The sequence below is a fragment of the Salvelinus namaycush genome, chromosome 4 (assembly GCF_016432855.1).
Source record: "Salvelinus namaycush isolate Seneca chromosome 4, SaNama_1.0, whole genome shotgun sequence".
In the NCBI taxonomy this organism is placed as follows: domain Eukaryota; kingdom Metazoa; phylum Chordata; class Actinopteri; order Salmoniformes; family Salmonidae; genus Salvelinus; species Salvelinus namaycush.
In genome coordinates, this window is record NC_052310.1 from 435,888 (window position 1) to 453,000 (window position 17,113).

General features: G+C 46.4%; 1 protein-coding gene across 4 annotated transcripts in view; it reads right to left on the reverse strand.

The window, feature by feature from the left end:
• LOC120046048 (interferon-induced, double-stranded RNA-activated protein kinase-like) overlaps positions 1–17,113 on the reverse strand; it is a 53,345-nt gene that overhangs the window by 5,883 nt on the left and 30,349 nt on the right. For 2 of the 4 annotated variants that reach the window (XM_038990962.1, XM_038990961.1), the window contains exons 16-19: positions 15,289–15,487; positions 14,848–15,006; positions 14,222–14,320; positions 10,648–10,710 (exon numbers count right to left, since the gene is read on the reverse strand). In XM_038990962.1, coding sequence (XP_038846890.1) covers positions 10,648–10,710; positions 14,222–14,320; positions 14,848–15,006; positions 15,289–15,487 — 520 coding nt within the window. Of the gene's footprint in view, positions 1–10,647; positions 10,711–14,221; positions 14,321–14,847; positions 15,007–15,165; positions 15,188–15,240; positions 15,488–17,113 lie in introns of those variants that run through there. The other 2 variants (XM_038990963.1, XM_038990965.1) reach the window with 2 other exon arrangements.

Consider the following 17,113-nt stretch of genomic DNA (forward strand, 5'->3'; position numbering starts at 1 on the left):
GTATCCACTCTATCACCTTGTTCTGTAACACAACCACACACAGTATCCACTCTATCACCTTGTTCTGTAACACAACCACACACAGTATCCACTCTATCACCATGTTCTGTAACACAACCACACAGAGTATCCACTCTATCACCATGTTCTGTAACACAACCACACAGAGTATCCACTCTATCACCTTGTTCTGTAACACAACCACCACACAGTATCCCCTCTATCACCTTGTTCTGTAACACAACCACACACAGTATCCACTCTATCACCTTGTTCTGTAACACAACCACACACAGTATCCACTCTATCACCATGTTCTGTAACACAACCACACACAGTATCCACTCTATCACCTTGTTCTGTAACACAACCACACACAGTATCCCCTCTATCACCATGTTCTGTAACACAACCACACACAGTATCCCCTCTATCACCTTGTTCTGTAACACAACCACACACAGTATCCCCTCTATCACCTTGTTCTGTAACACAACCACACACAGTATCCCCTCTATCACCTTGTTCTGTAACACAACCACACACAGTATCCACTCTATCACCTTGTTCTGTAACACAACCACACACAGTATCCACTCTATCACCTTGTTCTGTAACACAACCACACACAGTATCCCCTCTATCACCTTGTTCTGTAACACAACCACACACAGTATCCACTCTATCACCTTGTTCTGTAACACAACCACACACAGTATCCACTCTATCACCTTGTTCTGTAACACAACCACACACAGTATCCACTCTATCACCTTGTTCTGTAACACAACCACACACAGTATCCCCTCTATCACCTTGTTCTGTAACACAACCACACAGAGTATCCACTCTATCACCTTGTTCTGTAACACAACCACACACAGTATCCACTCTATCACCTTGTTCTGTAACACAACCACACACAGTATCCACTCTATCACCTTGTTCTGTAACACAACCACATACAGTATCCACTCTATCACCATGTTCTGTAACACAACCACACACAGTATCCACTCTATCACCTTGTTCTGTAACACAACCACACACAGTATCCCCTCTATCACCTTGGTCTGTAACACAACCACACACAGTATCCACTCTATCACCTTGTTCTGTAACACAACCACACACAGTATCCCCTCTATCACCTTGTTCTGTAACACAACCACACACAGTATCCACTCTATCACCATGTTCTGTAACACAACCACACACAGTATCCACTCTATCACCTTGTTCTGTAACACAACCACACACAGTATCCCCTCTATCACCTTGTTCTGTAACACAACCACACACAGTATCCCCTCTATCACCTTGTTCTGTAACACAACCACACACAGTATCCACTCTATCACCTTGTTCTGTAACACAACCACACACAGTATCCACTCTATCACCTTGTTCTGTAACACAACCACACACAGTATCCCCTCTATCACCATGTTCTGTAACACAACCACACACAGTATCCACTCTATCACCTTGTTCTGTAACACAACCACACACAGTATCCACTCTATCACCTTGTTCTGTAACACAACCACACACAGTATCCACTCTATCACCTTGTTCTGTAACACAACCACACACAGTATCCCCTCTATCACCTTGTTCTGTAACACAACCACACACAGTATCCACTCTATCACCATGTTCTGTAACACAACCACACACAGTATCCCCTCTATCACCATGTTATGTAACACAACCACACACAGTATCCCCTCTATCACCTTGTTCTGTAACACAACCACACACAGTATCCACTCTATCACCATGTTCTGTAACACAACCACACACAGTATCCACTCTATCACCTTGTTCTGTAACACAACCACACACAGTATCCCCTCTATCACCATGTTATGTAACACAACCACACACAGTATCCACTCTATCACCATGTTATGTAACACAACCACACACAGTATCCCCTCTATCACCTTGTTCTGTAACACAACCACACACAGTATCCACTCTATCACCTTGTTCTGTTACACAACCACACACAGCATCCCCTCTATCACCATGTTCTGTAACACAACCACACACAGTATCCACTCTATCACCATGTTCTGTAACACAACCACACACAGTATCCACTCTATCACCTTGTTCTGTAACACAACCACACACAGTATCCCCTCTATCACCATGTTCTGTAACACAACCACACACAGTATCCCCTCTATCACCTTGTTCTGTAACACAACCACACACAGTATCTGTCATGTTTTGTCATTGATTATCATGTCTTGTCCCTGTGCTTCCCCTTCTATTCGTTTCCCTCTGCTGGTCTTATTAGGTTCTTTCCCTCTTTCTATCCCTCTCTCTCCCCCTCCCTCTCTCCCTCTCTCGCTCTCTCTCTCTATCGTTCCGTTCCTGCTCCCAGCTGTTCCTCATTCTCCTAACTACCTCATTTACTCTTTCACACCTGTCCCCTATTTTGCCCTCTGATTAGAGTCCCTATTTCTTCCTCTGTTTTCCGCTTCTGTCCTTGTCGGATCATTGTTTGATGTTTGCTGTTCTGTGTCCTTGTTCCGCCCTGTCGTGTTTCCGCCTTCTTCAGATGCTGCGTGTGAGCAGGTATCTATATCAGCTACGGCCTGCGCCTTCCCGAAGCGACCTGCAGTCTGTGGTCGCGTATCCAGTTGTTCCCCTCTACTGCCTAGAGGATTTCAGTTTTCCTGGTTGACTTTACCTGAGATTATATCCAGGATTATCGTTTTTGTTATAGACTGGAATAAAGACTCTGTTTCTGTTAAGTCGCTTTTGGGTCCTCATTCATCAGCATAACAGAATGATCCGACCTCGAATGGACCCAGCGACTACGGATTCTCGCAACACTGCCGTCGAAATCCAGGGAGCAATGCTCGGCAGACACGAGCAGGAATTGTCTGCTGCTCGTCATGCCGTTGAGACCCTGGCCGCTCAGGTCTCCGACCTCTCAGGACAGTTTCAGAGTCTTCGTCTCGTGCCACCAGCTACTTCCTGGTCTTCCGAGTCTCCGGAACCTAGGGTTAATAACCCACCTTGTTACTCTGGGCAGCCCACTGAGTGCCGCTCCTTTCTCACCCAGTGTGATATTGTGTTCTCTCTCCAGCCCAACACATACTCAAGAGAGAGAGCTCGGATCGCCTACGTCATATCACTCCTTACTGGTCGGGCTCGGGAGTGGGGCACAGCTATCTGGGAGGCAAGGGCTGAGTGTACTAACGATTATCAGAACTTTAAAGAGGAGATGATACGGGTTTTTGATCGTTCAGTTTTTGGGAAGGAGGCTTCCAGGGCCCTGGCTTCCCTATGTCAAGGTGATCGATCCATAACGGATTACTCTATAGAGTTTCGCACTCTTGCTGCCTCCAGTGACTGGAACGAGCCGGCGTTGCTCGCTCGTTTTCTGGAGGGACTCCACGCTGAGGTTAAGGATGAGATTCTCTCCCGGGAGGTTCCTTCCAGCGTGGACTCTTTGATTGCACTCGCCATCCGCATAGAACGACGGGTAGATCTTCGTCACCGAGCTCGTGGAAGAGAGCTCGCGTTAACGGTGTTTCCCCTCTCCGCATCTCAACCATCTCCTCCCACCGGCTCAGAGACTGAGTCCATGCAGCTGGGAGGTATTCGCATTTCGACTAAGGAGAGGGAACGGAGAATCACCAACCGCCTTTGCCTCTATTGCGGTTCTGCTGGACATTTTGTCATTTCATGTCCAGTAAAAGCCAGAGCTTATCAGTAAGCGGAGGGCTACTGGTGAGCGCTACTACTCAGGTCTCTCCATCCAGATCCTGTACTACCTTGTCGGTCCATCTACGCTGGACCGGTTCGGCTGCTTCCTGCAGTGCCTTGATAGACTCTGGGGCTGAGGGTTGTTTTATGGACGAAGCATGGGCTCGGAAACATGACATTCCTCTCAGACAGTTAGGGGAGCCCACGCCCATGTTCGCCTTAGATGGTAGTCTTCTCCCCAGTATCAGATGTGAGACACTACCTTTAACCCTCACTGTATCTGGTAACCACAGTGAGACCATTTCCTTTTTGATTTTTCGTTCACCTTTTACACCTGTTGTTTTGGGTCATCCCTGGCTAGTATCTCATAATCCTTCTATTAATTGGTCTAGTAATTCTATCCTATCCTGGAATGTTTCTTGTCATGTGAAGTGTTTAATGTCTGCTATCCCTCCTGTTTCTTCTGTCCCCTCTTCTCAGGAGGAACCTGGTGATTTGACAGGAGTGCCGGAGGAATATCATGATCTGCGCACGGTCTTCAGTCGGTCCAGAGCCAACTCCCTTCCTCCTCACCGGTCGTATGATTGTTGTATTGATCTCCTTCCGGGGACCACTCCCCCTCGGGGTAGACTATACTCTCTGTCGGCTCCCGAACGTAAGGCTCTCGAGGATTATCTGTCTGTTTCTCTCGACGCCGGTACCGTGGTGCCTTCTTCCTCTCCCGCCGGAGCGGGGTTTTTTTTTTGTTAAGAAGAAGGACGGTACTCTGCGCCCCTGCGTGGATTATCGAGGGCTGAATGACATAACGGTTAAGAATCGTTATCCGCTTCCCCTTATGTCGTCAGCCTTCGAGATTCTGCAGGGAGCCAGGTTCTTTACTAAGTTGGACCTTCGTAACGCTTACCATCTCGTGCGCATCAGAGAGGGGGACGAGTGGAAAACGGCGTTTAACACTCCGTTAGGGCATTTTGAATACCGGGTTCTGCCGTTCGGTCTTGCTAATGCTCCAGCTGTCTTTCAGGCATTAGTTAATGATGTACTGAGAGACATGCTGAACATCTTTGTTTTCGTTTACCTTGACGATATCCTGATTTTTTCACCGTCACTCGAGATTCATGTTCAGCACGTTCGACGTGTACTCCAGCGCCTTTTAGAGAATTGTCTCTACGTGAAGGCTGAGAAGTGCGCCTTTCATGTCTCCTCTGTCACATTTCTCGGTTCTGTTATTTCCGCTGAAGGCATTCAGATGGATCCCGCTAAGGTCCAGGCTGTCAGCGATTGGCCCGTTCCTAAGTCACGTGTCGAGTTGCAGCGCTTTCTCGGTTTCGCTAATTTCTATCGGCGTTTCATTCGTAATTTCGGTCAAGTGGCTGCCCCTCTCACAGCTCTTACTTCTGTCAAGACGTGCTTTAAGTGGTCCGGTGCCGCCCAGGGAGCTTTTGATCTCCTCAAGAAGCGTTTTACATCCGCTCCTATCCTTGTTACTCCTGACGTCACTAAACAATTCATTGTCGAGGTTGACGCTTCAGAGGTGGGCGTGGGAGCCATTCTGTCCCAGCGCTTCCAGTCTGACGATAAGGTCCATCCTTGCGCTTATTTTTCTCATCGCCTGTCGCCATCGGAACGCAACTATGATGTGGGTAACCGCGAACTGCTCGCCATCCGCTTAGCCCTAGGCGAATGGCGACAGTGGTTGGAGGGGGCGACCGTTCCTTTTGTCGTTTGGACTGACCATAAGAACCTTGAGTACATCCGTTCTGCCAAACGACTCAATGCACGTCAAGCTCGTTGGGCGTTGTTTTTCGCTCGTTTCGAGTTCGTGATTTCTTATCGCCCGGGAAATAAGAACACCAAGCCTGATGCCTTATCCCGTCTCTTTAGTTCTTCTGTGGCTTCTACCGACCCCGAGGGGATTCTCCCTGAAGGGCGTGTTGTCGGGTTGACTGTCTGGGGAATTGAGAGACAGGTAAAGCAAGCACTCACTCACACTGCGTCGCCGCGCGCTTGTCCTAGTAACCTTCTTTTCGTTCCTGTCTCTACTCGTCTGGCTGTTCTTCAGTGGGCTCACTCTGCCAAGTTAGCTGGCCACCCCGGCGTTCGGGGTACGCTTGCTTCTATTCGCCAGCGGTTTTGGTGGCCTACTCAGGAGCGTGACACGCGCCGTTTCGTGGCTGCTTGTTCGGACTGCGCGCAGACTAAGTCAGGTAACTCTCCTCCTGCTGGTCGTCTCAGACCGCTTCCCATTCCTTCTCGACCATGGTCTCACATCGCCTTAGACTTTATTACCGGTCTGCCTTCGTCTGCGGGGAAGACTGTGATTCTTACGGTTGTCGATAGGTTCTCTAAGGCGGCACATTTCATTCCTCTCGCTAAGCTTCCTTCCGCTAAGGAGACGGCACAAATCATCATTGAGAATGTGTTCAGAATTCATGGCCTCCCGTTAGACGCCGTTTCAGACAGAGGCCCGCAATTCACGTCACAGTTTTGGAGGGAGTTCTGTCGTTTGATTGGTGCTTCCGTTAGTCTCTCTTCCGGTTTTCATCCCCAGTCTAACGGTCAAGCAGAAAGGGCCAATCAGACGATTGGTCGCATATTACGCAGCCTTTCTTTTCGAAACCCTGCGTCTTGGGCGGAACAGCTCCCCTGGGCAGAATACGCTCACAACTCGCTTCCTTCGTCTGCTACCGGGCTATCTCCGTTTCAGAGTAGTCTTGGGTACCAGCCTCCTCTGTTCTCGTCCCAGCTCGCCGAGTCCAGCGTTCCCTCCGCTCAGGCTTTTGTCCAACGTTGTGAGCGCACCTGGAGGAGGGTCAGGTCTGCACTTTGCCGTTACAGGGCGCAGACTGTGAGAGCCGCCAATAAACGTAGGATTAAGAGTCCTAGGTATTGTCGCGGTCAGAGAGTGTGGCTTTCCACTCGTAACCTTCCCCTTACGACAGCTTCTCGCAAGTTGACTCCGCGGTTCATTGGTCCGTTCCGTGTCTCTCAGGTCGTCAATCCTGTCGCTGTGCGACTGCTTCTTCCGCGACATCTTCGTCGCGTCCACCCTGTCTTCCATGTCTCCTGTGTCAAGCCTTTTCTTCGCGCCCCCGTTCGTCTTCCCCCCCCCCCCCCCCGTCCTTGTCGAGGGCGCACCTATTTACAAGGTACGGAAGATCATGGACATGCGTTCTCGGGGACGTGGTCACCAGTACTTAGTGGATTGGGAGGGTTACGGTCCTGAGGAGAGGAGTTGGGTTCCATCTCGGGACGTGCTGGACCGTTCGTTGATTGATGATTTCCTCCGTTGCCGCCAGGGTTCCTCCTCGAGTGCGCCAGGAGGCGCTCGGTGAGTGGGGGGGTACTGTCATGTTTTGTCATTGATTATCATGTCTTGTCCCTGTGCTTCCCCTTCTATTCGTTTCCCTCTGCTGGTCTTATTAGGTTCTTTCCCTCTTTCTATCCCTCTCTCTCCCCCTCCCTCTCTCCCTCTCTCGCTCTCTCTCTCTATCGTTCCGTTCCTGCTCCCAGCTGTTCCTCATTCTCCTAACTACCTCATTTACTCTTTCACACCTGTCCCCTATTTTGCCCTCTGATTAGAGTCCCTATTTCTTCCTCTGTTTTCCGCTTCTGTCCTTGTCGGATCATTGTTTGATGTTTGCTGTTCTGTGTCCTTGTTCCGCCCTGTCGTGTTTCCGCCTTCTTCAGATGCTGCGTGTGAGCAGGTATCTATATCAGCTACGGCCTGCGCCTTCCCGAAGCGACCTGCAGTCTGTGGTCGCGTATCCAGTTGTTCCCCTCTACTGCCTAGAGGATTTCAGTTTTCCTGGTTGACTTTACCTGAGATTATATCCAGGATTATCGTTTTTGTTATAGACTGGAATAAAGACTCTGTTTCTGTTAAGTCGCTTTTGGGTCCTCATTCATCAGCATAACAGTATCCCCTCTATCACCTTGTTCTGTAACACAACCACACACAGTATCCACTCTATCACCTTGTTCTGTAACACAACCACACACAGTATCCCCTCTATCACCATGTTCTGTAACACAACCACACACAGTATCCCCTCTATCACCATGTTCTGTAACACAACCACACAGAGTATCCCCTCTATCACCTTGTTCTGTAACACAACCACACAGAGTATCCCCTCTATCACCATGTTCCGTAACACAACCACACACAGTATCCCCTCTATCACCATGTTCTGTAACACAACCACACACAGTATCCACTCTATCACCTTGTTCTGTAACACAACCACACACAGTATCCCCTCTATCACCTTGTTCTGTAACACAACCACACACAGTATCCCCTCTATCACCATGTTCTGTAACACAACCACACACAGTATCCCCTCTATCACCTTGTTCTGTAACACAACCACACACAGTATCCACTCTATCACCTTGTTCTGTAACACAACCACACACAGTATCCCCTCTATCACCATGTTCTGTAACACAACCACACACAGTATCCCCTCTATCACCATGTTCTGTAACACAACCACACAGAGTATCCCCTCTATCACCTTGTTCTGTAACACAACCACACAGAGTATCCCCTCTATCACCTTGTTCTGTAACACAACCACACACAGTATCCACTCTATCACCTTGTTCTGTAACACAACCACACACAGTATCCACTCTATCACCTTGTTCCGTAACACAACCACACACAGTATCCCCTCTATCACCTTGTTCTGTAACACAACCACACACAGTATCCACTCTATCACCATGTTATGTAACACAACCACACACAGTATCCCCTCTATCACCATGTTCCGTAACACAACCACACACAGTATCCCCTCTATCACCTTGTTCTGTAACACAACCACACACAGTATCCACTCTATCACCTTGTTCTGTAACACAACCACACACAGTATCCCCTCTATCACCTTGTTCTGTAACACAACCACACAGAGTATCCCCTCTATCACCATGTTCCGTAACACAACCACACACAGTATCCACTCTATCACCATGTTCCGTAACACAACCACACACAGTATCCCCTCTATCACCATGTTCTGTAACACAACCACACACAGTATCCACTCTATCACCTTGTTCTGTAACACAACCACACACAGTATCCCCTCTATCACCTTGTTCTGTAACACAACCACACACAGTATCCCCTCTATCACCATGTTCTGTAACACAACCACACACAGTATCCACTCTATCACCTTGTTCTGTAACACAACCACACACAGTATCCACTCTATCACCTTGTTCTGTAACACAACCACACACAGTATCCCCTCTATCACCTTGTTCTGTAACACAACCACACACAGCATCCACTCTATCACCATGTTCTGTAACACAACCACCACACAGTATCCCCTCTATCACCATGTTCTGTAACACAACCACACACAGTATCCCCTCTATCACCATGTTCTGTAACACAACCACACACAGTATCCACTCTATCACCATGTTCTGTAACACAACCACACACAGTATCCACTCTATCACCTTGTTCTGTAACACAACCACACACAGTATCCACTCTATCACCATGTTCTGTAACACAACCACACACAGTATCCACTCTATCACCTTGTTCTGTAACACAACCACACACAGTATCCCCTCTATCACCATGTTATGTAACACAACCACACACAGTATCCCCTCTATCACCTTGTTCTGTAACACAACCACACACAGTATCCCCTCTATCACCATGTTATGTAACACAACCACACACAGTATCCCCTCTATCACCTTGTTCTGTAACACAACCACACACAGTATCCCCTCTATCACCATGTTCTGTAACACAACCACACACAGTATCCACTCTATCACCTTGTTCTGTAACACAACCACACACAGTATCCCCTCTATCACCATGTTATGTAACACAACCACACACAGTATCCCCTCTATCACCTTGTTCTGTAACACAACCACACACAGTATCCCCTCTATCACCTTGTTCTGTAACACAACCACACAGTATCCACTCTATCACCTTGTTCTGTAACACAACCACACACAGTATCCACTCTATCACCTTGTTCTGTTACACAACCACACACAGTATCCCCTCTATCACCTTGTTCCGTAACACAACCACACACAGTATCCACTCTATCACCTTGTTCTGTTACACAACCACACACAGTATCCCCTCTATCACCTTGTTCCGTAACACAACCACACACAGCATCCCCTCTATCACCTTGTTCTGTAACACAACCACACACAGTATCCCCTCTATCACCTTGTTCTGTAACACAACCACACACAGTATCCACTCTATCACCATGTTCTGTAACACAACCACACACAGTATCCCCTCTATCACCTTGTTCCGTAACACAACCACACACAGTATCCCCTCTATCACCATGTTATGTAACACAACCACACACAGTATCCCCTCTATCACCATGTTCTGTAACACAACCACACACAGTATCCCCTCTATCACCTTGTTCCGTAACACAACCACACACAGTATCCCCTCTATCACCATGTTATGTAACACAACCACACACAGTATCCCCTCTATCACCATGTTCTGTAACACAACCACACACAGTATCCCCTCTATCACCTTGTTCTGTAACACAACCACACACAGTATCCACTCTATCACCTTGTTCTGTAACACAACCACACACAGTATCCCCTCTATCACCTTGTTCCGTAACACAACCACACACAGTATCCCCTCTATCACCTTGTTCTGTAACACAACCACACACAGTATCCACTCTATCACCTTGTTCTGTAACACAACCACACACAGTATCCCCTCTATCACCTTGTTCTGTAACACAACCACACACAGTATCCACTCTATCACCATGTTCTGTAACACAACCACACACAGTATCCCCTCTATCACCTTGTTCTGTAACACAACCACACACAGCATCAATGTATGTGTACCTCTATGGTGAACTGCGTGTTGAACTGTTGAGGAAACTTCTGGCTTCTGACATCATCCCAGACCTAAACAAGGAATACACACAGTAATGATGTGGGCCATTCAGGTTGTAGGCCTACAATCCATTACAGTTCAGGAGTACAACTACATCAGAAGTCATTGACTTATAGTGCCTTCAGAAAGTAGTTACACCCCTTGACTTTTCCCATGTTTTGTTGTGTTACAAAAGTGGGATTAAAATGGATTTAATTGTCATTTTTGTTGTTGTTAACGATCTACACAGAATACTCTGTAATGTCAAAGAGGAAGAATTCAAAGATAGTTTTTTTATGAATGGAAGATAAAACACTAATATATCTTGATTAGATAAGTATTCACCCCCTGAGTCAATATATGTTAGAATCAGATTTGGCAGCGATTAGAGCTGTGAGTCCTTCTGGGTAAGTCTCTAAGAGCTTTGCACACCTGGATTGTACAACATTTGCCCAATATTCTTTTTAAAAATTCTTCATGCTCTGTGAACTTGGTTGTTGATCAATGCTAGAGAGCCATTTACAAGTCTTGCCATATATTTTCAAGCCGATTTAAGTCCAAACTGTAACTAGGCCACTCAGGAACAATCAATGTCATCTTGTTAAGCAACTCCAGGCATATTTGGCCTTGTGTTTTAGGTTTTTGTCCTGCTGAAAGGTGAACTAATCTCTCAGTGTCTGTTGGAAAGCAGACTGAACTAGGTTTTCCCTCTAGGATTTAGGTCTACTGGGCTCCCGAGTGGCACAGCGGTCTAAGACACTGCATCTCAGTGCAAGGAGGCATCACTGCAGTCCCTGGTTCAAATCCAGGCTGCATCACATCCGGCTGCGATTGGGAGTCCCAAAAGGGTGGCGCACAATTAGCCCAGCATCGTCTGGGTTTGGCCGTCATTGTAAATACGTATTTTTTCTTAACTTAAAAAAAACAATATTCCATTTATTTTTCTCCTGAAAAACTCCCTTGCTGATAAACATACCCATAAGATGACGCAGTTACCAACATTTTTGAAAATATGAAGAGTGGTACTCAGTGATGTGCTGTTTTGGAGTTTCTCCAAACATAACACTTTCTATTCATGATAAATAGTGCCATATTTTTTGCAGTATTACTTTAGTGAGTTGTTGCAAACAGGATGCATGTTTGGAATATTTGTATTCTGTACAGGCTTTCTTTTATTCACTCTGTCATTTATGTTAGTATTGTGGAGTAACTACAATGTTGTTGATCCATCCTCAGTTCTCTTATCACAGCCATTCAACTCTGTAACTGTTTTAAAGTCACCATTGGCCTCATGGTGAAATCCCTGAGCGGTTTCCTTCCTCTCCGGCAACTGAGTTAGGAAGGACGTCTGTATCTTTGTAGTGACTGAGTGTATTGATACACCATCCAAAGTGTAATTAATAACTTCACCATGCTCAAAGGGATATTCAATGTCTGCTTTTTTATGTTTAACCATCTACCAATAGGTGCCCTTCTTTGCGAGGCATTGGAAAACCTCCCTGGTCTTTGTGTTCTGTGTTCTGTGTTTAAAATTCACTACTCGACTGAGGGACCTTACAGATAACTGTATGTGTCTGGTACAGAGACGGTGTAGTCATTTAAAAATCAAGTGGCTTGTTAAGCAAATGATTACTCCTGATCTTCTTTAGGCTTGCCATAACAAAGGGGTTGAATACTTATTGACTCAAAACATTTCAGCGTTTCATTTTTAATTAATTTGTAAACATTTCTAAAAACTTTGACATTATGGCACTTTGACATTATCGGGTATTTTGTGTGGATCAGTGGCACAACATCAAGCTACATAAAATAAATTACATTTAATCTATTTTAAATTCTAGTTGTCACACATCAAAATGTGGGAAAATTCCAGGTGTGTGAATACTTTGTTAAGGCATTGTAGACCCTACATGACAGAGTTATCTACAGTCGTGGCAAAACGTTTTGAGAATGACACAAATATTAATTTTCACAAAGTCTGCTGCCTCAGTTTGTATGATGGCAATTTGCATATATTCCAGAATGTTATGAAGAGTGATCAGATGAATTGCAATTAATTGCAAAGTCCCTCTTTGCCATACAAATGAACTGAATCCCCCAAAAACATTTCCACTGCATTTCAGCCCTGCCACAAAAGGAACAGCTGACATCATCAGTGATTCTCTCGTTAACACAGGTGTGAGTGTTGGCGAGGACAACGCTGGAGATCACTCTATCATGCTGACTGAGTTCGAATAACAGACTGGAAGCTTCAAAAGGAGGGTGGTGCTTGGAATCATTGTTCTTCCTCTGTCCACCATGGTTACCTGCAAGGAAACACATGCCGCCATCATTGCTTGGCACAAAAAGGGCTTCACAGGCAAGGATATTGCTGCCAGTAAGATTGCACCTAAATCAACCATTTATCGGATCATCAAGAACTTCAAGGAGAGCAGTTCAATTGTTGTGAAGAAGGCTTCAGGGCACCCAAGAAAGTCCAGCAAGTGCCAGGACCATCTCCTAAAGTTGATTCAGCTGCGGGATCGGGGCACCACCAGTACAGAGCTTGCTCAAGAATGGCAGCAGGCAGGTGTGAGTGCATCTGCACGCACAGTGAGGCGAAGACTTTTGGAGGATGGCCTGGTGTCAAGAAGGGCAGCGAAGAAGACACTTCTCTCCAGGAAAAACATCAGGGACAGACTGATATTCTGCAAAAGATACAGGGAGTGGACTGCTGAGGACTGGGGTAAAGTCATTTTCTCTGATGAATCCCCTTTCCGATTGTTTGGGGCATCCGGAAAAAAGCTTGTCCTGAGAAGACAAGGTGAGCGCTACCATCAGTCCTGTGTCATGCCAACAGTAAAGCATCCTGAGACCATTCATGTGTGGGGTTGCTTCTCAGACAAGGGAGTGGGCTGACTCACAATTTTGCCTAAGAACACAGCCATGAATAAAGAATGGTACCAACACATCCTCCGAGAGCAACTTCTCCCAACCATCCAGGAACAGTTTGGTGTGGAACAATACCTTTTCCAGCATGATGGAGCACCTTGCCATAAGGCAAAAGTGATAACTGAGTGGCTCGGGGAACAAACATCAATATTTTGGGTCCATGGCCAGGAAACTCCCCAGACCTTAATCCCATTGAGAACTTGTGGTCAATCCTCAAGAGGCGGGTGGACAAACAAAAACCCACAAATTCTGACAAACTCCAAGCATTGATTATGCAAGAATGGGCTGCCATCAGTCAGGATGTGGCCCAGAAGTTAATTGACAGCATGCCAGGGCGGATTGCAGAGGTCTTGAAAAAGAAGGGTCAACACTGCAAATATTGACTCTTTGCATCAACTTCATGTAATTGTCAATCAAAGCCTTTGACACTTATGAAATGCTTGTAATTATACTTCAGTATTCCATAGTAACATCTGACAAAAATATCTAAAGACACTGAAGCAGCAAACTTTGTGAAAATGTATATTTGTGTCATTCTCAAAACTTTTGGCCACGACTGTACTATCTTATTCCTTCATTCCTTCCTTCCATCAAAGTCATTGTCACCGTCACCTTCGCTTTCTCCATTCCAGACAGGTTCCAGAGCAGTTCAAAGTAGATCAGACCCAAAGCAAAGATGTCCACCTTTCTGTCGTAGAAGGTCTTGTTCCTCTGTTGACACACATTGGACATGACACTGATAGAAATGTTGAACCTTTTACTGCAGTGATTATTGGTCATCTTAAACAAATCAACTTTGAAACACACACATGGTTATGGTCTTGTACCATTTCAGATATAGAGTTGAAATGTATTACATTTGGAGTTTGCATCCCAATATTACACTTTATATACATCACAGAAGACTGAAATATAACGAAACCATTTGACATTGAAACACCGGATTTACATCGTTTAAAAAAAAAAGAATTATATAATTATGAAAAATATGAATAACATTCCACCCATGAGACCACTAGAGGGCGATATTGTCATTTGACTGCAGGAAAGAGCTACAAGGTCAATCTGCAGTTAAAACAATAACAAAGTGTCTGGTAAAAAGTGTTTTGGTAAAAAGCTCAGGGATACGCCTAAATGTAACCCCAAATTCATAGACAGACCTATGGATGCAAGGACTGACCATCCAAAATATTGTTTTAACCATGTTTTGAAGCTATACAGTGTGTGTTTACATGTACCTGTTCAGGGGCCATGTAAGACATGGTTCCTGTCCTTTTCGTTCTCTCCAGCAGGTTTTCATCGTTATCGTTATCTTCTGCCGTCACCAGACCAAAGTCCCCGATCTTTACTTCGCCATTCCCCTCTCCGTCACTCATACCAAACATGATGTTAGCAGGCTAGAAGAAGAAGAAGAAGCTCTTCAAACATGATGTTAGCAGGCTAGAAGAAGAAGAAGAAGAAGCTGTTCAAACATGATGTTAGCAGGCTAGAAGAAGAAGAAGAAGAAGCTCTTCAAACATGATGTTAGCAGGCTAGAAGAAGAAGAAGAAGAAGCTCTTCAAACATGATGTTAGCAGGCTAGAAGAAGAAGAAGAAGAAGCTCTTCAAACATGAATATGTCCATAACCCACCGGTCATAAACCTGTGATGGACGAGGATAAGTAGTAAGTTGTGACAACCTTTAGGTCTCTGTGTATGCGTTTCTTGCAATGGATGTATTCTACTCCGTCTACTATCTGCTGGGTGATGTGTAGACTCTCCTCCCTGCGTTTGGGTTTCCGATGAGCGTTCCTCTCGTCAATCCACACTTTTAGAGTCCTCTTGTCACATAGTTCCATCTGGATGTACAGGAACTCAGAGGACGAACTGCTACCTGAACTAAAGCAGCAGGAAGTAAAGAAAAATATCATGCTTTAAGTGTGTTGGACAAATGAACTGAAATGGGAACAGACCTTACAGAAATGGGAGCAACAACTTATACCAATAAAATGGAAAATATGATTGTTCTTTATACGTGCTACGGCTATGATATGGGGTCATTTATCTACCTAAGTTGAATACACTGATTAAGTCTCTCGAGATTATGTTTTTTCCATTTATGTTTTGAGGTTGGACTTTAGCACTTATGGCTCGTTAGCACGTAGAGCGGTAGGTCCCTCTTAGGTCCCAGCTCACGGTGGGTCCCTTTTAGGTCCCAGCTCACGGTGGGTCCCTTTTAGGTCCCAGCTCATGGTGGGTCCCTTTTAGATCCCAACTCATGGTGGATCCCTTTTAGGTCCCAGCTCATGATGGATCCCTTTTAGGTCCCAGCTCATGGTGAGTCCCTTTTAGGTCCCAGCTCACGGTGGGTCCCTTTTAGAACGGTGGGTCCCTTTAAGGTCCCAGCTCATGGTGAGTCCCTTTTAGGTCCCAGCTCATGGTGAGTCCCTTTTAGGTCCCAGCTCATGGTGAGTCCCTTTTAGGTCCCAGCTCACGGTGGGTCCCTTTTAGGTCCCAGCTCATGGTGAGTCCCTTTTAGGTCCCAGCTCATGGTGAGTCCCTTTTAGGTCCCAGCTCACAGTGGGTCCCTTTTAGATCCCAGCTCTTGGTGGGTCCCTTTTAGATCCCCGCTCATGGTGGGTCCCTTTTAGATCCCAGCTCTTGGTGGATCCCTTTTAGATCCCAGCTCTTGGTGGGTCCCTTTTAGATCCCAGCTCATGGTGGGTCCCTTTTAGATCCCAGCTCTTGGTGGGTCCCTTTTAGGTCCCAGCTCATGGTGAGTCCCTTTTAGGTCCCAGCTCATGGTGTGTCCCTTTTAGGTCCCAGCTCACGGTGGGTCCCTTTTAGAACGGTGGGTCCCTTTAAGGTCCCAGCTCATGGTGAGTCCCTTTTAGGTCCCAGCTCATGGTGAGTCCCTTTTAGGTCCCAGCTCACAGTGGGTCCCTTTTAGGTCCCAGCTCATGGTGAGTCCCTTTTAGGTCCCAGCTCATGGTGAGTCCCTTTTAGGTCCCAGCTCATGGTGGGTCCCTTTTAGGTCCCTTTTAGGTCCCAGCTCATGGTGAGTCCCTTTTAGGTCCCAGCTCATGGTGAGTCCCTTTTAGGTCCCAGCTCATGGTGGGTCCCTTTTAGGTCCCAGCTCTTGGTGGGTCCCTTTTAGATCCCAGCTCTTGGTGGGTCCCTTTTAGATCCCAGCTCATGGTGGGTCCCTTTTAGATCCCAGCTCTTGGTGGATCCCTTTTAGATCCCAGCTCTTGGTGGGTCCCTTTTAGATCCCAGCTCATGGTGGGTCCCTTTTAGGTCCCAGCTCATGGTGGGTCCCTTTTAGGTCCCAGCTCATGGTGGGTCCCTTTTAGGTCCCAGCTCTTGGTGGGTCCCTTTTAGGTCCCAGCTCCCAGCTCTTGGTGGGTCCCTTTTAGGTCCCAGCTCATGGTGGATCCCTTTTAGGTCCCAGCTCATGGTGGGTCCCTTTTAGGTCCCAGCTCATGGTGGGTCCCTTTTAGGTCCCAGCTCATGGTGGGTCCCTTT